Source organism: Opisthocomus hoazin, chromosome 1 (assembly GCF_030867145.1).
Source record: "Opisthocomus hoazin isolate bOpiHoa1 chromosome 1, bOpiHoa1.hap1, whole genome shotgun sequence".
Lineage (NCBI taxonomy): Eukaryota > Metazoa > Chordata > Aves > Opisthocomiformes > Opisthocomidae > Opisthocomus > Opisthocomus hoazin.
The window spans coordinates 70,273,862-70,295,844 of NC_134414.1; the positions used below are offsets into that span (position 1 = coordinate 70,273,862).

Genomic DNA, 21,983 nt, shown 5'->3' on the forward strand with positions numbered 1-21,983 from the left:
AAAGCAGAAATGAACCACGCAAATGAACTGGAAAGGGTTTGCTTGCGTTAAGTAGGTTTTTTACATCTTGCTGTTTAAGAGGGTTTACCTGCAAGTCCTTCAGTTCTGTGCAGATTTTCCCCATTATTTTGTAAGAGAAAAATTCCTTCTAAAAATATGGATAGTACTCCCTCTAAAACACCGGGGCTGCTCTGTTCATACACGGTGGAGAAACCCAGCCCAGGTGACCTGAGAAAACGGAGGTGAGAGCTGTTGCCCAAGCGACGTCTTGCTTTATACTTTGCTGGTGCACTTGTCATGCTGAGGAGCGCAGAAGCGATTGTCTGCGTAGCCCTGAACCTGAGTGGCTCCGTGGCGGCTGACTGGAGATGCAAAGGATCGCTCCTTGGCCACCAAGGATTCTGCCAGCTCTTCTGTTCTCTTAGGAGAGGAAAACAAATTTCTTCTGTTTTTTTTCTCAGAGCCAAGCAAGAGGGAAAGCTAAGGGTAGATACATACTCACGAGAGAATTTGGAGAACGGTGATAGAATTGATGCTGTTTTCTTTTTGTGTGCCTTATGTATCCTTCAGGCTTCTTGCTTGGGCTTGTTGAGAGTGGAGAACAAAGGAGTTAAATTTTAGTGAAACCATCTGCATGTTCTTCATAGTTAAAACTCCACCAAGAGATCAGTTTGACCAAGGTCCTTTGTATATTTAAAATAGAAATGTAAGATCTGATATTCTGACAGAGCCTGCCCACAGTGACACTGCCGGCGGAAACACGCACGGATGCTCAGGACACTGTTGACTGGCAGAAAGAGAGATCTCTCTTTGCATATGGTCTTTACAAAGCCTAAGGAGAAGGCTGTTCTCAGCAAAATACCTTTCTGGTGGGCATGGGAGAGGATTTGAGGTTTTAATTCTATTTTGCATTTGCTCTTTGTGAAACACCTTGGCTTACGTTTGTGAACTCTGAAGGTCAGGGACTCTGGAGAGCTGCGTTTGTGCAGTGGCTTTGTGGAGGGCCCTGGTGCGGTTTGCGGTGGTTGCAAATCATGGCAGCATCAGTTCACGTGAATCACTTCACTCATCGGTGACTGAACCTTCTGTGCAGGCTGAGTGACGTGGAGAAGGTTTATACATTGTGCGATGTTACTTGCAAATAATTGAAAATTAATTAGAAAAGTATTTTTTAAATGTTAATGCGATAATCCTTTTTTAAGAATAGTGTGTTTCAGCATATGCTGCTGCCTGTGATTAATCTCTGTGTGCCTCAGAAGTTAACCCTCACAGCTACGGTGCTGTCACTGTAAATGGAAGAAAAAATGCCCATGACTTTGTTTTTTCTTTGTCTGTTTGTAGTACTTGTATGCAGTCACGAAGGAAGCAGCCGGCGATGTGGTGGACAGGGGGACCTCCTGTCTGGTTCTCTTGGAGTCTTAGCGCACTGGGCATTTCTTGCTGGAGCAGAAAAAACAAATGGGTATGAATATTAATTAATAACTTCTTAATTCTTGTGAGTCTGTGTTCTTCTGTGGCAACTGTTGTAGGCCTGCTGTAGGAATTTCCAAATGACATTGGAGTCATTGGGACTAAGGTATCCATGTGCTTTTAAAGATGTAAGGGTATTCTAGAGCAGTCTACGTAACAGTTACAATTAATAGGACAAACTTTGCAGTCATCTGACATCTCCCAGGTTTGAGGCAGAAGAAGAGTGTGAACCTGGATCCATTCCCAAGGACATATATGTATGGGGTATGTGTTTTCAAAACAGTTGAATGTAGGCAGACAGTATGAAGAGTATGTAAGTGGTAGTCACTGGCAGTAACATCTCTGCAATTCAAAAAATGTGTTTGTTAGCTTTGGTTTTGTACTTTGGTGAATCCTCTCGTGTTGTCCCCAAGTAATTCAGTGGGGCAGGTAAGCTGAAACTTGCACCGTTCCAAAGAGGGTGTCTGTTGTAAGGCCAAGTGGCCATTTTAAGGCCATGCACCGGTAGCGGGCTGTCGGCCCTTCTGTTAATTTACGTCCATTCCTTCCGAGGAGTCGGTCCATATGGTCGTGTAGTCTTTCTGTGAAAGAAGCCGCTTCAAAATTGAAAGGAACCCTGACACAAGCAGCTGGGCAGTGACAGTACGTAACGAGTTGTTGAAGCTTGAGGAGTGGAGATCTTCTGTAGGCTTTTGGATGCTACGTGCAGATGCGCACGATTAGATGGCCACAGGAGTTAACTACTCTGTGGTCGCCTTACTGTGAGAGCATGGCATGAGGTCCACACCACAGGAGGAATGAGGGACCAGTTGAACCAAACTTAACAGTTCTGACATCGGACATACCCAGAACGAAAAACGAAAACAGAACGAAAAACGAAACCCAGATTGTGTATGTGCAGCTGCCACTAAAGGAGTAATTTTGTTTTACTTCATGAAAAAGGGTGACTTCATTTTTGCGTGGCGTACGACAGATCAGTATTAAATTGCTGGAGAGATTAGCAAACACAGCATGTGTTCTCCAGCCTCTCCTGCCTTGGGCTCCTGTGCCTTTTCCAGACAGCTCGCTCACACTCCTTTATTTCGTAGGCAAAGGAAAAATGGGAGAGTGTAATTGGCGTCAGCAGTCCATTGTGTCTCCTGCGGTGGTGTGAAGATGACCCTTCTCAAAGGCCCGCTGTGCCAATCCCGTTTGTCTCGGGTGTTTCGGGGGGAGAAGCTTTGTGGGTCTGGTGGTCGAGGGCATCAGCGGGCAGGCTGGCTGGTCCTGCCACCCTCGGGCCTGGCTCTGCTGTTCCACAACAGGCCCGCACAGAGCGGGGTCTTCAAACGTGGCAATTGCACTGGCTTTCGGGGGTGCGAACGGTAGAGCAGATGGGTGGGGAGCAGATCTCCTGTGAAGTAGGCAGGGTGCTCCGGCGTCCCTTCGGAGCGCGGCGTGTAGCAAGCTGGTCGTGCGGTGACCTTGGAGATGGGGGCTTTGGCTGTCTTCAGCCCTGAAGCCTGTGCTCTTGTTTCAGAGCGGTATCTGGGCATGCAGGATCGACTCGCGGTCCTGCACCTTGGTCAGGGTGCAAAGTTGCTGTTTTCAGGGCAAAGCTGCTCGAAGCTGCTCTGGTAACACCCAGTCATAAGCTCACGCTCTGCTTTGCCCGTGCTTTACATCGTGACCCTTCATGAAACTCTCGCTGGGCACAGGCGTCAGTAGGTCCCTAGCGACTGACGGGCCACGGCTGAGCTGTGGGGGGTTTTACCCAGGGCTGCTGCCGCGTCCTTCCGCGGTCATTTCCCTCTGCTCCGGCACTGTCAGGCGGCAGCAGCGGCTCCATGGCCAAGCCCGTGAGGAGGTGCGAGGGAGAGGCTCGGTGCCCGAGGGCTGGGTGCACCCCCTCGGGCAGCGTGTAGGCACGGAGGGGGCATTAGGAGAGTGTGCCATCATTTCTGGTGGGGTCTGCGGCTGTCGCTGTACCCCCCGCTCAGCTGGTCCGGTGAAGGCCCCAGAGCAGCGACTGCGACCGTTAGCACCCATCTCTTCTCTGCATCACCACCTCCTTCCCCCACTCCCTGTCAGGGAGAACAGAACCGAGCTGCCTGGCGAGGGGAGAGGACAGGGAGTTAACAGGCTGCCGGGTGGGACCGCAGGCTTCCTCTGAAGGGAAGGATGAAGAGTCACATCGGTAAAACCAGACATGGAACACCTTCTTACTCTTTATGTTTTGGTTTTGCATCCCTCAGCCCTGGCAGTGTTTGTCATTCAGTCAGGAGCTGTGCCAGGGGAGGGGAAGTACGTGTTAAAAAAAAATTCAGCAAAGGTGCTCTGCAGCGCAAGAGTCTGAGAAGCACAGATGTTTGCTTAAGAGGCTTTCCCAACAACACTGACAAACATCTGTGGGTACAAAGATTACGTCCACCACCTTATGAATCACACAGGAGCGTTCAGATCTTGTTTCTAACGCTGTTTTTCTTATTTTTTTTTCCTTTTAGTCAAAACCCCTTTCTCGTGGCTGCATTTGGAGCTTGCTCTCTCACGAGGCAGTCTAACCACCAAGCCTTTCAAAAATTTGGACGTTCAATGACCGCCTCTGACATGGTTTCAGAAGTTGGAACAGCTTTTAACAAACTTTTTGAAACCTGAAGCCAAAGCAGCAGGAGAAGAAGAAAAGGAAGAACAATGACTGCAAGAGTAATTACATTTGCCGTAGAATTTACATAAGTAATGCACCCTTTCAAGTGCTGTAGCAGCATTGGTATGCTAGGTAGATTTTCGGTTTTTTTATTTTTAAGAATAGAAAAATATGATTAATGTAGATATTTTTTAAGAGTTTGGAATACAAAAAAGGTTTGGCTGAAATAAGCTGTAGTTGCAGATCTGTTATAATATAATAAAACTAAGCTGAAAGTATTCCTCTGTTCTTTTTGATAGTTATTGAGCAATAACTAAAGTGTGAACAGCAAAAAAAACAAAATGCACTTGATACTTAGCTAAAATTTTTCCACCAGCTCGACTGAATTTTTTGGATTGCACCAAGGTTGTCCTACTTTCATTCTTAGACCCTCTGTCTAGAATTAGCTATTGCACTTCATTTTTTGCCATGCTAGTATATTAAGAAGCAAGAAGTAAGCCTCTTTGGAAAGGGAATGCATGAGAGATGCTGTAGATTTTGAATGTAATTAGTTGCCTTTTCCCATTCCCGGTCCCAGAGGCAGCGTTCGTTTCGACACAACTTGGGGTTTTCGGAACAGGTTCCCCCACCGCAGATACAAGGATATACTGTCGGTATCTTCGCATTAAACAGTAATCACGCTTACCCGAAGAAAAGTTTTCTGTCTGTTTAGCTGGCCTTGAGTCACCGAGAACTCGGTATGATGAACTTTGTGAAATGATCATTTGGAGAGGTACGAGGCGGGCTAAGCAACTCAGCGATCCCTAACGGAGCGGGTCGGACTCGGTGATGGCGGCAGAGCGAGGTGCTTTCGAGACTCGGGTGGCCTTGCCGCGTCAGAGCGGCGAGAGGGTCGCTGTGGGTAGCTGCTGACCAGCAGGGATGCGAACGGAGGGAGCAACAGGCGGAGAGCAGCGCCGGTCTGCGCATGCTCTGGGTGTTGCGCGGGAGCAGAGAACCGGTGGTCGGTGCTCGGGTGCCGAGTGCAGCACCGGGCCCCGGGGGCTTTTTGTCTTGTCAAGACAGACAGGACTCCTGCTGCAGCGGCCGCAGCCGTCTGGCTCGCCGGCAGGGCAGAGGAGCATTGGGCGCGAAGGGAGAGTTGCGTGGGATTCCGCACAGTATCGCTTCTTAAATTTTTTGGAAGTTCAGTCAATGCTTGTAGGGGTTGAACCAATATGGAGAGAGGGGCGAGCTCGTGCCAAGTACACTTACAAAACTTTCCTGAAGGTCTGCAAGTGGGTGCTGCCCTTAAACCTACAAGCTAGCTCCACGTGTACGTACTCCTTACAGAAACAAGCACACACTGTGTCTGGTTACTGCAGTAGGTGTTACACGCTCGCTGCAGCCACTCTTTTCCAGTGAGGCAGCTCTAGACTGGAGTACGGCAGCGTGCGTGCCAGTCCGAGGGCGTTCTCGTACCTTGCAATAGCTGCCCACAGAAAGCACCTGGAACCAGAAAAGCTGCTCAAGTATTTCCCTTCTGCCCTTAGAGTTGATATTTCTGGATGCACTGTGACTACTACCTCACCCCGATGCATTTTTTTTGTTTTTTCTTTTTAAACCAGTTGCCTATTTTTAAAATAGGTTTTTAAATGTTTGCTCATTTTGGTCTATGAGGGTTCACAAACTTTTTAGATTAGAGCAACATCTGCTCATAGGAGATGGGGTTTTGGTGTTCAATTTAAGCAGTTTTGTAAACTGTCTACATCTTTGGGGAAACTAAGCTACTGGTGTTTTTCCCCTTAAAACTATTTGAGAAGCCCCGACTCCTTTTAAATAAAATCAGAAGGTTAAAACTGATTTTAAAACAGCTACTGGATTTCCTTTGAAATTAGCATTTTTTTGTATTTAGAACAGCAGCAGTGTTATAATCTAAATGGCATTTTTAGGCAAAGTCAATCAATTAACAGAGCTCAGTACAGATATCAACCTGCTCTACCCAGAAGCTGTAACTCTGTTATTCACTAATGTATACAAATTGTAACAATTTTTAAAACTTTCTGGAAATGTAGCAGTTTCTTCTGGTAGGAAATAAATAAAAATAATAGCAAATGAATTGCATGTGCTTGGTTTGGTGTGTTCCGATCGGGTTTCTCCCAGAAGCGGAGCTGGCTGCTTGCCCTTCGCTCTGGCTTGCTACCGGCGTAAGCGCTGCTGCCGTTACCACAGCTGAAATACCAACAGTGCCACATACGCACCTGCCACAGCGCCGATGAAGACCACCCCACCCCGTCTTCTCTGGGAGTACCGATAACTGGAATGGGAGCAGCGAAACCACTCTGCGTTTTATTCTCTACTTAACAGTATAAAAGGAAGCCTTTAGCCTCTTGGACAGATTAGATTAAGTGAATTGTATTTAAGTGAATTGTACTTGCAAATGAAATTCCTCATAGACAAGCCAGTCTTGTTATTTTTGTTATCTTTTCGTAAACTGATTTAAAGAAGGGAGCCGGTAGGTGAGTGCAAGCCCCCTGTACACGCAGCCAGCAGACCACAGGTCTCCTGGTGCGCAAGGCAGGCCTCGCTCCATCTACCTGCAGCCACACCACCCAGGGCGTTGGTTTTTTTTTTTTAAACACAAACATGGCCAAAAAAAACCCCAAAAAGGCAGGCTGAGCTGACCTCTTGTGGTATTTAAGGCATGCTTGCCTGTATGGATATTATCCCACAAGGTACAAGAGCCAGTTGCTTTTCAATACTGACACTTAATACTTTCTGAAAACTACACAGGCTACTTACTTTGCAGGGGATTAGTAACAGAGGAGGAAATAACCAAACACGCTAATTTTATCTTCCCCATTCTGAGGGAGAGATCCTGAGCGTGCTGCACTCCCAGCGCTAGGGAACTCTCAGTGTCTCCTGTGCAAGAGCAAACTGAGAAGATACCAAGGCCTACAGGTAACCGGATCCTGTCACGCTACGGTGAAGACTGTCGCAGGACCAACCAAAGCAGCAACACCGCGATGAGGAAACGCTTCAGGGCTAAAAGGGTCACCCCTGTGCCTGAGATAAACAGAACTGTCTGAACCAGTGGGCACAAAACTGAAGTGTTTTCACCCTCAGACAGGCCTGAGTTCTCGCTTCTGTCTTCACCATGGTTTAATCCCCACTGCCAGCTCAGCAAAACAGGGCCCGAGTGCAGATGCTGCAGCCGTTGGGGCCGGGGCATCTCCTGCGCTGGAACACAGCCGGGCCCGCGCCAGCCAACGCAGCCGCTGCCGTGCTGCCACCACCTGCGCTGTGTGAGCACCCGCACACCTAGCAGCAGTCTCAAAGCTCCAACATGATTTGAACAGAACTGTTGTTAGCCATCCTGTTCCAAAGATTTTATTTGGAAAATATTTACAACTGTTCCCCAAGCAGCTGAAATAAAAAAATACCACCAAGTCCAAGGATGAAGGATCAGCTTTTTTTCTCGGTCTGCTGGTGTGCTTGCCCTCCTTCCACCATTTCCCAGGTTGAAACAGCGGCTCTGTCCTACAGGAAGAAGCAAGCAGGTCAGTCCCGGGCACCTGGCACACAGGGGCATCACACGGGGCGGGCAGGCAGAGGCACAGGTTTCTAACCACGCTGCGTGCAGCACAGCTCTTCACGGAGTCAGGTAAAGAGGCAGCGATGCCGTCTCACAGGACACCACTGTTACTAATGCTCAGAAGCTGTAAACCAACCCAGAGGAGCCTTCCCAGTTCAGAAGGAAAAAACACCCACCACAACAAAGGGAAACATTGTCATCTCGCTGGCGTGGGACACTGCGGCAGGGTGCAGGCTCCCTGGGGTGAGTAACTTTTGCTAAGCTGGGGCAGCCCCCCTTTAACTGGCCAGTGTAGGTGCAAACCAGCTCTTCTGCTGGCCAGCACAGGAGGATCTCCTGCCTAGCACCTTTGACCTCCTGCTGAGTTTTAGGGCAGGAGCCTGTCGCTGTAAATACCTGTAAGGCAACACTGCCCTATTTTGGAGAGAGAGCGTTACAGTCAAACTGAAGGTTTCTGACTGCTAAGACCGAGCTGTTTGTCTGCAATTGTTGAAAATGCAACAGAAGTTATCTGAGTAGGGAAATATGATTTAACATGGTAAAGTGTTACACGTGCTCTGACTCATGAGAGAGGCTGGAATACAATGTAGAGTTTTCTTTACATTAAGTGAAAACTGGTTTTGAGGCGCAAATACTTATGGACTACATTTCACTCCGTAGCACGGCTGAGCTTGCATTCCAAGCACGCTATAATGACAAGAAAAGACCAGTGGGTAGTTCAGTTTGTAGCAAGTTCTGTAGCGTCAGACAAACAGAACATCGTCTGCACGACAATGCATGCACGGAGCAGCACGAGAGAAGAAACCAGCATACAGAAGTCAAGAGAATATACAAGCTGAAGAAGAAACTACCCTTTCTACAAAGCTGATTTCCAAGAGAATTACGTTACTGGCATGCCCTACGTCACTACTCGCACCCTAGAGCGGCCAGCCCCTCTGTGCCCAGCCCCAAACCAGGGGTTCCCAGTCTGCACTGGGCGGAGATGAGGCTCGTCTGCTTCATCTGCTCTGCTGCTTTTCCTCCCGCACGCGGACTGGAGAGGCTGCTGGCTGCCTTGGGGCCGCGAGCGACAGAGGGAGAGCGAGGAACAGCTGCGTTACGGCGTGCGTATCGTGGGGCTCGTGAAACTTTCATGGAAATCGGAGGCTGCGTACAAAGCAAAATTCAAAGTGCTTCCTCACGTGTAACCACGGCAGTTTTGGCAGCAGCCAGCCCCGGGCAGCCACCCAACCCAGCCAAGCGGACTCATGCCGCGCGTGAGGGTGGCGAGGGCCCTGCTTTGGGCAGAGCCGGGTCTGGGCGCACGCTGGCTCCAGTGAGCCCAGGCGCAGAACGGCAGAGCTACGTCACCCGGTCGGTCTGCGGGACGCACCTGGGGTTTGCAAAGGCAAAACCTGGGCAACCTTCACCACACACCGCCAGGTACTTCCACAGCGTCAGCACAAAAAGCAGGAGCTCAGCTTTGGCGTGTGCTGTGGGTGCTCTGTCTTCGGGAGCAAGCTGTTCTGGGACATGCAGGAGACAGGTTATGCCAAGGTACAGGTTATTAAAAAAAAAAAAAAAAAAAAAGAAATAAATGGAATGGGCCGACTCCTGGCTAAGGCTGATTTCTAGGAGGTTATTAAATGTCCGTATATACCTTTAAAAACAACCCAAAACAAATCTTCAGAAGGGCTGGGGGTGGGGCTGCAGCCTTTTTGCCAAATAGATCAAAAGGGAGTTGTCGTCTCCAAGACTGTCTCCTTGCTGTTGTTTGGATTTGCAAACTTTCTTGACAGATAAGCAGAGCGAGGATTTAGCTACGTACAAACAAGCCAAGGAAGCAGATGTTCCACCTTCCCCCAGTCCTCTCCCTCGCTTTCACAGCTGTAGCTCACCACCGCTGCACTCTGGCCCTCGCCCCAGTCCGTATCAGCGCGCTCGCTTTCATCCGCGATCACAAGGCAGCTGACCGCACATCGTGTTTGGTTGGAATAGGTGTGCTGGCAAATGGCAGCTCTCCCGCTCAGCCAGTAAGAGAGGGTGTGTGATGTCACTCCCTAACGTCGTCGTGCTTTATATCCTGCCACTGGCCAAGCGACGCAAGGAGGCTACGCACGGCTCAGCTCCCCAGCAAGGCAAAAACAAGCAGCGTGAACTGGAGGGAGGGAGAGGGATGCTGGAGAGAAAGCGGAGGGCTACTCCGCAGGCGAGGAGCAACGCTGACCCACCAACGGCTGGAGCCGAGGCGAGAAGGGCAGTGAAGAAAGAGCGACTGGAAGAAGTGGAAGTGCTTAAAAAAAAGTAATGTAGCACCTCAAAACCTGGAGGAGACAGTAAGCCAGCAAAGGGATTTCTCTTGAGCAGAAGAAACCACTGGGGTAATGGAAAAGAACAGTGGCATGAGGTGTAGGCTAGAAGCAGAAACCAGGGTGGAGGGAAGAGTGGCACACAAATCAGGCAAAGGACTTATGGCTCAGGAACAGTTGGGGATGGAGCTGCTGAAGACAGAAGAGGCTTTCTCATGAGGACTTACCATTTCTGGTGGCGGAACGTGGGGAGGGTAGAGGGAAGGCATTATTTTCATAAGTCATAGAATCATGGAATGCTTTGGGTTGGAAGGGACCTTTAGAGGTCATCTAGCCCAACCCCCCCCCCTGCAATGAGCAGGGACATCTTCAACCAGACCAGGTTGCTCAGAATGGCCTTGAATGTTTCCAGGGATGGGGCCTCCACCACCTCTCTGGGAAACCTGTGCCAGTGTTTCACCACCCTCACGGTAAAAAATTTCCTCCTTGTATCTGGTCTAAGTCTACCCTCCCTTAGTTTAAAGCCATTACTCCTTGTCCTATCACAATGACCCCGGCTGAAAAGATTTTCCCCATCTTTCCCATAGGCCCCTTCAGGTACTGGAAGGCTGCTCTAAGGTCTCCCCGCAGCCTTCTCTTCTCCAGGCTGAACAGCCCCAACTCTCTCAGCCTTTCCTCACAGGAGAGGTGCTCCAGCCCTCGGATCGTCTTTGTGGCTTCCTCTGGACCCGCTCCAACAGGTCCACATCTTTCCTGTGCTGAGGGCTCCAGAGCTGGACGCAGGACTCCAGGTGGGGTCTCACAAGTCATCTCCATTTAGTTTCCAGTTCCTCTGTAATCTAGATTTTCAGCAACTGCACACATTACTCATACTTTTCCTTCTGGACTGAACTTGGGCAGCTTAGAGATTTCTGAGTATTATGGGATTTTCAGTGGCAAAATAACACACCCTTAGTAACTGCTGAAGTAACTACAGCTTGCATGGAGACATGAGTTTGAGGGGGAGCAGAAGGGAAAGCTAGCAGTACCACCAGGCAAGGGCTGAGCTTCCCCCTCCCGCTGCCGCAGTCGCACGGGGAGCGGGGCGCAACACTGACGGCTGCCGAAGGGGCAGGAAGGGCGAAAAATAATCACTGTCCTAAAAAAAGACTAACAGTCTCACAAAGAGCGTCACTGTCCTCTACCTTTATGTGGATTCCAAAGGCAGCAAGGTCTCCACGCAGATTGTCGCAAGCCTCCAGGAGGGGTTTTCTCTCCCGCATTAGCTGCTGCCTCTTCTCCTTCTGCTCTTGTCCCGGCCCCTGGGCTCCCGCGGCACCCTCCGTTGGCACAGCGTCTGCTGCTTCTTCCGGCAGAGCGAGCGCGTAGCTGCGGACCTTCGCGCGGAACCTTACAAGCTCGTCAATGACGTTGGAGAGCACAGCAGAGTCGCCTCCTCCCAGAGCCACCTAGAAATCAAACAGGTTGCTTCACAAACATCTGAGAACGATTTAAAGACCAACCCCAACTCAGGAGCGTACGCTGAGGCCTCGCCACCTCTCTTGGTTGTGCATCTTCCATACATTGGTACGATTAAAACAGCACGGTCTCACTAATGGTGGAGTCACAGCTTGGAAGTAGTTCAGCATATTCCGAGATAGGAAAGCATCGCTCTTGGAGCAGAGGGCTCTCACGTGAACGTAACATGCTGCATAACCCAACTGTGGAACTCATCACCACAGGAAACCTCCGAGATGCCAGAAGCGTGCATAAATTAAAAGAAGATTAGACAAATTCATGGAAGAAAGGCCTGGCAACAGCCATCCGACACAGCAAGGGAAGCCCAGCCGCCAGCTCAGACTCTCCCTTGGCTGTAAACGTCTGCAGGGCTAGAGAACGCTCCAGCCCCTGCCTCTGCCTTCGAGCTCCGGACCCTCATCGGGAAACACAAACCAGGAAAAGTAAATCTTTTGGCTTTAAGTCTCCAGACCACCCTTTCTCCTTGCATCTACTGAAAACCTCCCCAAACCTGCAGAACTTTCATCTGATCCACCTTATCCCACGCTTCAGCCACCCAACATGGCCTGACAGAGCAGCAGCCACTGCACACCGTGGGGGCTGTCCGGCTGCTGCCAGGACCCCTCCCTCCCTCAGCCATCTCCAAGCGTCCCGGCCTCCTCTGCCTTGGCCAAAGGCTCGTGGGTCAGTGCCACGGAAGGGAACGGTCTCGCTGCTCATCAGAATTCCCACTCCGACGGCCGCCAGGCGCGAGCTCGGGTGCGAGCAGAAGAGGAAAGCCACTCCTCGGCGCTGGCACAGCCACGCTCCCGGTCTCGCTCTCGGCAGAGAAACCATCCCTGTTCCTCATCAGAGGTGAGCTCCTAAGGGGGAGGAAGAGGACAAACCTCCAACAAACCAGGCAACACTACTGCAGTATTTTATCACCGAGACAGAAGCGGGGGAGCAGACAACGGAGCAGCGAGATGTAAAGCACACCGAGGCCGGGGGGCGAAGTCGCTGGCAGCGACGCTCCACTGGGAGCAGGAGAGCAGCTGAGTAATTAAAGCCAGAGGGGACCGTATTTAGTCACCAAACAGCAGGATGGAAATGAAAGGGAGCAGCTTCAGAGGCCGCTGACTGAGGCAAAAACAAACAAAGAGGAGGAGGAGGAGGTGGTGGTGAGGGGGAAGCTCTCAGAGTGTGAGACGCTCAGTGCTCTCCACAATCATAAATGGCAGCAAATTCCCCAAACTTTCAAAACATGTTAACGTACTAAAGGAGGAGTTTATGAGATTGAAGGTGGTAATAAATCTAAGTGCCAGAAATGCTCCACCATAACCTGGGGCAGGTAAAAGAGCACGATAAATCATAGAATCATAAAATCATTAAGGTTGGAAAAGACTTCTAAGATCATCAAGTCCAACCTTCAACCCAACACCACCATGCACTGAAGTGCCACATCTACACGTTTTTTTGAACACCTCCAGGGATGGTGACTCCACCACCTCCCTGGGCAGCCTGTTCCAATGTCTGATCGCTCTTTCAGTAAAGAAATTTTTCCTAATATCCAACCTAAATCTCCCCTGGCACAACCTGAGGCCATTTCCACTCGTCCTATCAATAGTTACCTGGGAGAAGCTTAAATATAGAAAGGAGAGGAAAGGCAAATGATGAGGGGATTGTCCCTGTACTTGGCACTGGTGAGGCTGCACCTGGAGTACTGTGTTCAGTTTTGGGCCCCTCACTACAAGAGGGACATGGAGGTACTGGAGCGTGTCCAGAGAAGGGCAATGAGGCTGGTGAGGGGTCTGTAGAACAAGTCTTATGAGGAGTGACTGAGGGAGCTGGGGCTGTTTAGTCTGGAGAAGAGGAGGCTGAGGGGAGACCTTATTGCTGTCTACAGCTACCTGCAAGGAGGTTGTAGCGAGGCAGGTGTTGGTCTCTTCTCCCAGGTAACTAGCGATACGACGAGAGGCAATGGCCTCAAGTTGCGCCAGGGGAGGTTCAGATTGGATGTTCGGAAACATTTCTTCACTGAAAGAGTGGCCAGGCATTGGAACAGGCTGCCCAGGGAGGTGGTTGAGTCACCATTCCTGGAGGTGTTCAAAAAATGTGTAGTGTAGATGTGGCACTTCAGGACATGGTTTAGCAGGCATGGTGGTGCTGGGTTGACAGTTGGACTTGATGATCTTAGAGGTCTTTTCCAACCTATGAGTCTATGAGGGGAGCAAGAAACATGCCTCTACAAACGCCACCACCAAAGTTCAAACCAGGCACCTCCTCATGACACAAGGCACGATCCTCCAGAAGGAAGGGCAGCTTTAGGAGATGAACCAATCCAATTTCCGCATAAAACACTGTGTAGCCTCTCAGGGCTGATGTCCACTTTCTTGTCCCGCAGTACCAACCAACCCAAAGAGCTCGTAAGAAGTTTTATATGGAAATTTGGCCCTCGCCTACCCCACAGCTGATCACCTGTTTGCCCCCAGCTGCACCCGCAACACAGCGCTCCTCGAGAGCAAAAGCCCTCACTTCAGCTCCCCAGCTCTAAAACAGGCACGACTGTTTCCACCCATCGTCTTTTCAGATGGGTTCATCCTACCTGCCTGCGGCTGTCCAGGCACCTTCTCTTGCCAATGCAGAGAGACAGACAGTCTGATTTTATACAGCCACCAGACCAAGACGAACCGTCCCTCAGCGGTGCCTCTCTCTCCACCGACTACTGCAGAAGCACAAGCAGCTACGTGAGACTGTTAAGGCTAATTAGCCGAGATGAATCCCATCCTAAGAGCTAGACAGATCCACAGGCTATAAGCAAACATCCAAACAAAGAGGGCATGAACAGCGCTCCCTGTAGCCTCTATGCTAAGCAGCTAGCCCAGCGGCGGCCAGGCCAGCCTGCCCACGTGTTGGCACCAGCGGTAGTCAGGGACCGCTCCCGGCAAGCCACGAGACCGGGACAAGAAAGGCTGGATGCTGAGCTGTTGTGGCTGGTGTCAAGGTCACAGAACAATCCCTGCACCATTTTATTTGCTAGTTTGTGACAGCCCACGGACCTTTCTCATGAAGATTTTGATTGATTCATTTAGTGGAAGCTGAAAGGAGAAAGCAGAGGGACAGAGAAGGGTCTGACGTGCTGCTCTTTCCTTCCTGCCCACCTCGTGCCAACATCTTCTGCTGACCCTGCTGCCCCAGAGAAACTAGCACAGCATGCAGAAAAGAAAAGCATTCAGACACTTGTTTCAGCAAAAATAAAGATGCAGCAGGCACCTGCATACAGACAGTGCAGAATCTGGAGGAATGACTTTGCCATCCAACTTACAGAGAAATTTAAGTGTTTAGTATGCCACTAAAAATTAACACGACAAACCATGGGTTTTGAGGAGTAACACACAGCCAAATCACATCCAACCACTGCTCTGAAAGAAGCGTTGTGGGAAAATCCACAGAGAGGCAAAGTAAACACATCCATTTATTGCCATACTGCCTGACTTTCGAAGGACGAATAAGGCTATTTACATTTTCTTATCCTCTCCTCCCCCTCCCCAAAAGAAATGTTTGCAGTACCATTTCTCTAAAGCAAGTTTCCAGCTTCTCGGTATTCAGCCCCAGATCCGAGCAGGAGAGGAGCACAGAACAGCCTGCTGGTCTCCAACACCCTGTGTCGTTTTAAATGCTCCCCTACCATACACCGGGATAATTGCCTTTCTATTTATCATTCTCGTTCCTGTGCCATAACTTAACTTTGAGCTCTTCTCTCCTTTCCCCCCCTCCCTGTCCCTACCTTTCCAAGCACTAAAAGATACGTAAGCTACTCCCAGTGAGGGCCCCGCCGCTGCCCTCCCCTCCCCGCACCCCGCCACGGCTCAAGGCAGAGCAGCAGCCCCGTTCGCCGCACCCTGGCTTTCTGCAGAGCTGGACCCCGGCTCCTGCTGCGCAGGGAGCTCACAACCACAAATGTTTGGCTGGCTATCGAAGTCAGCCTGGGTGCAGCCATCAGAGAGAAGAGGAAGAGCCTGGGGAAAGCCAGACACGTAACAGGACCAACTCGAAAGGCCTCCAGTGATAACTTTTTCTCGTTTCATTCCTCAGACTTTCATTTCCACGGCACAATTGCTGCCGAAGTCACCTGGGAGTACCTCAGAGAAGAAAAAAGCCCACACTTTGCTTTCTCCTGTTCTACCTGCTCGCGTGCTCTCCTAAGACATCACGGCAGAAACCGCGAGTGCTGCAGAAAGGTTTGCTAAAACCATAAATAACTTTGTTACATCTGACACCTCTGCAAAGCGTTCTATAAAACACAACGCTGGCTCTGCTACCGTATACTAATGCACACAGAAGAGACGTTTCGTACCTGTCTTTCTCCAAAGGACATCCCAAGGGCACTGAAAAAGCCTTCTATATAGGAAATAATGCTTCCATACACAACAGAGCTTCTAGGAGATCCAGCATCCTGTTTAAAAAACACTCAAAAGAGATTGTCCAGTCAATACAAATTACAGAACTCAGCATCTCTCTGTAGCCTAGTCCACAAGGGAAAACTATTACTAATTATATACAACTATCTCCACCAGTAACACCTGCCCGGAAGGGAACTTTTACAGAGCTATAAAAGCACCTCACCACACAAAGGGCAAAGATTTAAGTAAACGGGGGAGGGGAAGAGCTTACTACCAGCATGCGCAGCGAGGAGAAGAGATGCGTGAAGCTGCCATGCATTACACACACGCAGTAAATTAGGCCTAAAAATAGCATTTCTGGGCATGAAAGGGCTGTGTGTATGAAAACAAAATAAAAGAACAAAATCCCAGTTTCAAGGGCACCTATAAAGTAACTGATAAAGAAAACAAACCCAAAACCCTTTTCTGAGTGTCTTATTGATTTAAACAATGTGAAGACTGATTAGAGATAGCTTACGGTGTTTTGTCACGCCCCAGTAGCACCAGCAACCACAAGTAGCAGCAACAGAATAGCATTTTTAAGAACACATGTATTTCTTTCTTTCCTCCATATTTACTCCAGCAAAAAAACATATTAAAATCAAGATTAAATGATAGACTGAGAGGCAATTTCAGGGACTAATCCTTGCCTAAAAAAGGAGTGATGGCATACACAACCAAACGAGCAGCTGGTACTGGATTTTATCTGACATCTCCATTAGGGCCTGAGAGAAGCCGTAACCTAAAATCTGCCAAAGAACTCAACTGGAAGGAGCTGAAGCGGACGGTGGAGGGAAAGAAACAGGAACGTGCCAACTAAGGTAAGAATGGGGAGAAGGTTAAAGAGAGGAGTGAGTAGTTTATGTGAATTTACTCACAGTTCTTAAGGAGAAAAACTATGTGCACTGTCAGTAGGAGGTAACGCGCCGGCAGCTGGGCTGCACCCAGAAAAGCTCCACCACCGCAACCAGCAACCGGAATCAGCTGCCCTGCAAACACCCCACCCGACCCGCAACAAAACGACTGACAGAGGGAATTCAGGGGAGACGAGCCACGACTGGCAAAGTCAGGCCACTTGTGTTTCGGAGCAGTAATGCTGTTACAGATCCCTGTTGCAAACTGGTTCGGGACAGGGATTCGCACAGAGAGTCATTTTCTAGAGATAAGGCCAAGGACAGAATTTAAAGACAGCACCAAACAGGACCAGGAGGAGGCAGGATTTCTAAACCAACGGGTTAATTCTCTCTTCAAATCTGTTACTGCTATGTACTCCACGCTTCTTTTACAGCACAAGCAGCGCGGATGAGATGACACCAGCAACCAAGGAGCGCAGCAACAAGGCTGCACTGCTGTGGGTAAAAAGGAGCCTCAGAAGTGCTTCAGACCGTGTTTACTACTCGGGTCTTGTCCTTACCAGACGCCTCCTTTGTGTCAGCATCAAGAGATCTTAACAGGGTCTCAGTCTGCCACAAGCTGTCTGAAGATGGACTCATGCAGGCATGCTGAGGCCACGCTTATAATCTGCCGACACCAGAAGCTGCTTGGTCCCCAAAGCTGAACTCCCCACTGTGACTGCCCCATGCACCTGGGACCGCCGGCCAAAGCCCCCGCAGCAACCACCACCCCCCATTTCCCAATTTAGGTTGATTTCTGTGCGTGGGTATTAAGCAAAGGAGCAGGGTAAGAACATAAAACCAGCACTAAAACTAGCAGCGTGCCACAATGCCTTCAGGCCTTTCAAAAACCTTAGGTATAAATAACAGAGCAGCAGCAAAGAAACATCCTTCGGACCCAACGAAGCACAAAACAATAGCCGTACACAATGCCCGCGATACAGCCAGGACAAATGGGCACCATTAAGGCCAACAATTTATGGAGTGTTGTTTCTGCTGGTTTCTGATGTGAACAATAAACTAATCTGTCTGCATTAAGCAGTAGGACAGTGGACAGCTGTCATTTTCTGATCTCTGTATCCTAATGGGTTACCTTAGTAACAGCCTTAAGCTGTCTGTTGCCATGGTGAATGAGGTCCATAATTGCTGCAACAGCCCTGGAGGTGTCAAAGTCATCTGCAAACGCAGCCTTCACGGTTACTTTTGTGTTGGCTAGCCTTCAAGAAGAGAAGGTAACTTTTAAGATAAGACAAACAAGAAGCCAGCAGTACGCCGAATTCATCAGCTATTCAGCCAGAGGGAGTCATCGAAAGGACACCGTCGTTTCCTTCCTAGCTGTCCTGTGATGGGCAATGCTACACAGATCAGGGAGAACACATCTTTCAGCTGCAAAGGGAAAAACTTGACGCATGTCGAAATCCAAAGTGCTGCATCCCTTCAATAAATACACGGTTAATCACAGGAACCAACAGCAGAGCAAGGCCTGCCTTAATTATTTAAAAACAGATGGAAAATGAGGTTGATACTAAGCACATTGACGATTTTGCTAAGTTATTTTTTTTCCAGCAGCCTGTTTTTCATGCTAACGGCATGTTTCTCTTCCAAAGCCACACCACGTGCATGACTCCAGCGCCTGGCCAGCGATCTGACTCAGGGTCAGCCCAGCGTCCCACCAGCAGGAAGCCTCTGGGCAGCGGGCGCTGCTTCCCCATTTCCCAGGCGAGCCCAATCCCAGCCCCGTCCCAGCCCTAGGACTCTGCTCGGCTTGGCCCGGGTGGAGAGGTCTGGCGGGACCGCTCGTCTAACAATGCCAAAAGCCAGCAGGCAACCAGCACTCACCGCCGCAGGGCCGGTGCCACCTGCCACGGCCGCTGGGAGTGGGAGGATGGGGACAGCAGCAGGAACAAGCGGCCAGCTGCAAACAGCTGCTGGCGGCGGGCTCTTGTATGTAGCCAGGCGAGCTGGACCTTGACAGCGCTGACCCAAGGGTGCTGCCTCATGGTAAAGCTTGGGGAATGGGGTTACCTGGGGAATCTCCAGCTATCCGAGCACCTCTGGGGCTCTCCCGAAGCCTGCTGTGCCTGTTCCCGAGTGCTTTTGCCTGGAATGTCAGCCTCCCCTCAGATATCAGACAGCTGCTGCTCTAACTCAGCAGCCCTCCCTGCAAGCTTCCCCCCTCTCCGCTGAATATCTACCACCTTCCTAATTAAGAGCTCTGTTTCATTTTGGTTGGTTTTACATCTACTGACACAGAAGTGGTACCCTCCCACATGCCCCCCACCGACAACCCATTTCAACTTGCCCATGCGCCTCACGTCGCTCAGCCTTATCTCTCACCAGCAGGTCTCCTGCACCCTCCTGCTGAAGGGCTTGCTTTTGCCAAATACCACGACGAGTTAATTCAGCTCCACTTCCCTGCAACGCGTTCCAGCGCCCCGTGCAAGCCTCAGCTCCCCGGCAGCGAGGTGCCTGCGCCGCAAGGAAGCCGGCTCTTGCTTAGGCAGCGTGGGCCACGTCCCCTCTGAGCCCACGTCCCAGCGCTGCTGCACGGACGTCGCTGCAGGGCACGCAACGCCCCTCCGGCCCCGGAGCGCTGCGCTCATCCTCTCAGCCTTGCACCCCGCACACAGCATGTCTCTCCCCTGGATGCTGATCCTATTTTCCTAAGGGACTCCAAAGAAGAGCCTCCTCATCACCATCAGGGTCACAAGCACCATCATTTCATAGCTTTGCCTTCTACAGCACCCAAGGGGGGTAAAGATATCTGTGTTAGGACAGGCACACTAGACAAACAGCACAGATTTTAAAAACACAATGAACTAAGCGTAGCAGACTATGAGGAAAAGCAGCTGTCTAGAAAAAGAAGAAAAAAAAAAAGCTGCCCTTGGTGAGGGCTGGCAGGGAAGACTGCTTCTCAGTCCTTCTTCTTGTCTTGCTTATTAAACAGAACCCAGAACACTACGCCATTCAGCCCTCTGAGCCTGTCAGCAAACTACTGCTCACACAATCACAATCTTTAAGATATAGGAGGTGCACTTACCTTTCCCACAGTATGTCTTCTCTAACAGGGTCACATACCAGCTGTCCTTTTATATACGCATTTGCGTCTCTAACAAATGAGGAGATTGCCTGAAGAAGATGCTTTGCATCATCCATGCTCTCATCACTAAATTCTACAGCTAAGAAAAAAAAAAATTATTCGGGCATTAATAGAGAGGATGTTGTCTGTCATACACAGGAACAATATTCTGACATGAAGTCATTCCAAGAAAAGTTTGTTATTACTTGTCATAGCAAACTTCTCTTACCATTAACTGCATATTTAATTAAAAACTCCATTCTTCATGTGCACTAGGTGAATTAAATCAATACAAAAGACAACCAGTACATATGACAAAGTATAAACTACTGGAAAGGCATCAGACTGATTCAAAAAGTGTCCAGAAGCTGACCGAAGCAACAGCTACTTAATTTAAATTTTTGGTTTTTTATTTATTATTTACTCTCTCTCTGTGAAGTTATTACCCAAAAGCATTTGGATTGGATATATTCCTAAGCATCCCTCCAGATTTAAGTTGGGAACACCTAGCTTTGATCTCATCCCTAATTTTGCTCCTATTCTAACTGAGGTAAGCAGGATCTGTATTTGGAGATCTCCAAAGAGACCTAACCCTCACCACTGACTCTGTGAGATACAGGCAGTTACAGTTAAAGGGCTACTTCACCAGCTTCTGGAATCTAGATGGACCTAAAGTTTTGCAGTCTAGATCTGCGCTAGATATACAATTCTCTCACGATATCAAAGCTAAGCTGACCATATAAATTTTTGAAGGTGGCTATTAGAGAAAATACAAATTGCTAAAACTCTTTAGGGCATGTCTGGGATGGGGTTCATCACACCCAACTTACATGCTTACATCTAAGCCTCTTACAGCCGCTGGAAAGAAAGATAAAACCTTAAGGTAAATGATTCATGGCATCCTCAGCAGAGCTCTGCTTCACGATGAGGTCTGCTATACCCTAACCCTACAGCGCTTCTCCTCCACCCACCGGAACAACGACATTAGTCCCCCCACTAACATGGCATCCACGCGCATGGACACCCTTCACGGCAGTCAGCGGGCCTCCAGCTTCGGCAGGCAACTGCGCTTCGAGAGCTGCCAGCATCCGCTTCTCAGGGCCAAGCAGGCTCCTCTCGCTTTTCCTGCGCCCTCAGAAGCGGGTTCTGGACTGGCCCCTGGCACTTTCACTGCGAGCTGCCATCAGCGAGAGGCAATTTCTTTATTTGTACAATAACACGCAATCTTCTGCAGAAGGGCACTGGGACCCCACACAAGACAGCTCACCCGACTTCGGTGGAAGCTGTGTCCACCCAGGACAGGCCTAAGTTTAAACGCATTCCTTCCCACAGCATCACACCAGAGCTGATTACTCGAATCACAGTGCCGCTCGTAGCCAGTGCGCTATCGCCTCAGCATTTTAGGCCTGACCTCTGCACTAAGGTGCACCCAAACTACAGCTTGCAGCGTATTCCTCATCTCACCAGCACCGAGCATCACGTGTAGTTTCCATGCTAATCTCACCTCTGGTCTGTGCACGTTATAACCGACTGCTGTGTGCAATTACCCAACGCAGACTCTTTAGAGCAGACAGTCTGAGCAAGGGGACAGATCTTAGAGGGCAGAAGAAGCCAGATGTGAGACCTGATCTCTGTTCCATTAGCCTAAATCCCCAAGAAGCCAAACTGTTTAAACAGACTTTCCGTAGGATTTATCCCAATATAAATAAGGCATAAGTCTGGACCTGTATTTGTCAGATTTTCCACTTGTGCATAATTAAAAATCTGCCTTACTGCCTCATTAACACTGCTTTTAAAATTCAGCTTTACTCAGCTTTTAAAGAGACCGATCTACAGACCTCTAGAAAACAGTGAGATATTGAAAGAGATCATTTATATCCACCAAGATTACTCAACTGATTACCCTGGTTACAGGAACTCCACGAGGAATACTGGATGAAAGTTTATCCTGATGAAGCCTGCTTTGATTAAAGCCATTCTTCTTCCCCCATTCACGGCGTTCTCCTAAACCACTGCCTGCAGGCATTGCAAACCCACAGCGCGGCACAGGCAAGCCCGGCTCTGTAATCATCTTCACGGTACCCCCTACTCCTTCCCTCCTTTGCCACCGAGGGCATTGTTGCTTCATCATCAAATTA

The 21,983-nt window shown here is 49.6% G+C and overlaps 2 protein-coding genes across 6 annotated transcripts in view; one reads left to right on the forward strand and one right to left on the reverse strand.

Annotated features, from left to right (window-relative positions):
- NAXD (NAD(P)HX dehydratase) overlaps window positions 1-6,191 on the forward strand; it is a 51,780-nt gene extending 45,589 nt beyond the window's left edge. For all 4 annotated transcript variants that reach the window (XM_075424780.1, XM_075424752.1, XM_075424770.1 and 1 more), the window contains 2 exons: window positions 1,342-1,462; window positions 3,954-6,191. In XM_075424780.1, the coding sequence (XP_075280895.1) occupies window positions 1,342-1,462; window positions 3,954-4,104 (272 nt within the window). In that variant the 3' untranslated portion in view covers window positions 4,105-6,191. The remainder of the gene's footprint in view (window positions 1-1,341; window positions 1,463-3,953) is intronic.
- Window positions 6,192-7,434: 1,243 nt separating this feature from the next.
- Window positions 7,435-21,983, reverse strand: part of CARS2 (cysteinyl-tRNA synthetase 2, mitochondrial) — a 40,582-nt gene continuing 26,033 nt past the window's right edge. For both annotated transcript variants that reach the window (XM_075424793.1, XM_075424804.1), the window contains 5 exons: window positions 19,807-19,945; window positions 17,860-17,983; window positions 15,789-15,887; window positions 11,140-11,403; window positions 7,435-7,612 (listed from right to left, as the gene is read on the reverse strand). In XM_075424793.1, coding sequence (XP_075280908.1) covers window positions 7,538-7,612; window positions 11,140-11,403; window positions 15,789-15,887; window positions 17,860-17,983; window positions 19,807-19,945 — 701 coding nt within the window. In that variant the 3' untranslated portion in view covers window positions 7,435-7,537. The remainder of the gene's footprint in view (window positions 7,613-11,139; window positions 11,404-15,788; window positions 15,888-17,859; window positions 17,984-19,806; window positions 19,946-21,983) is intronic.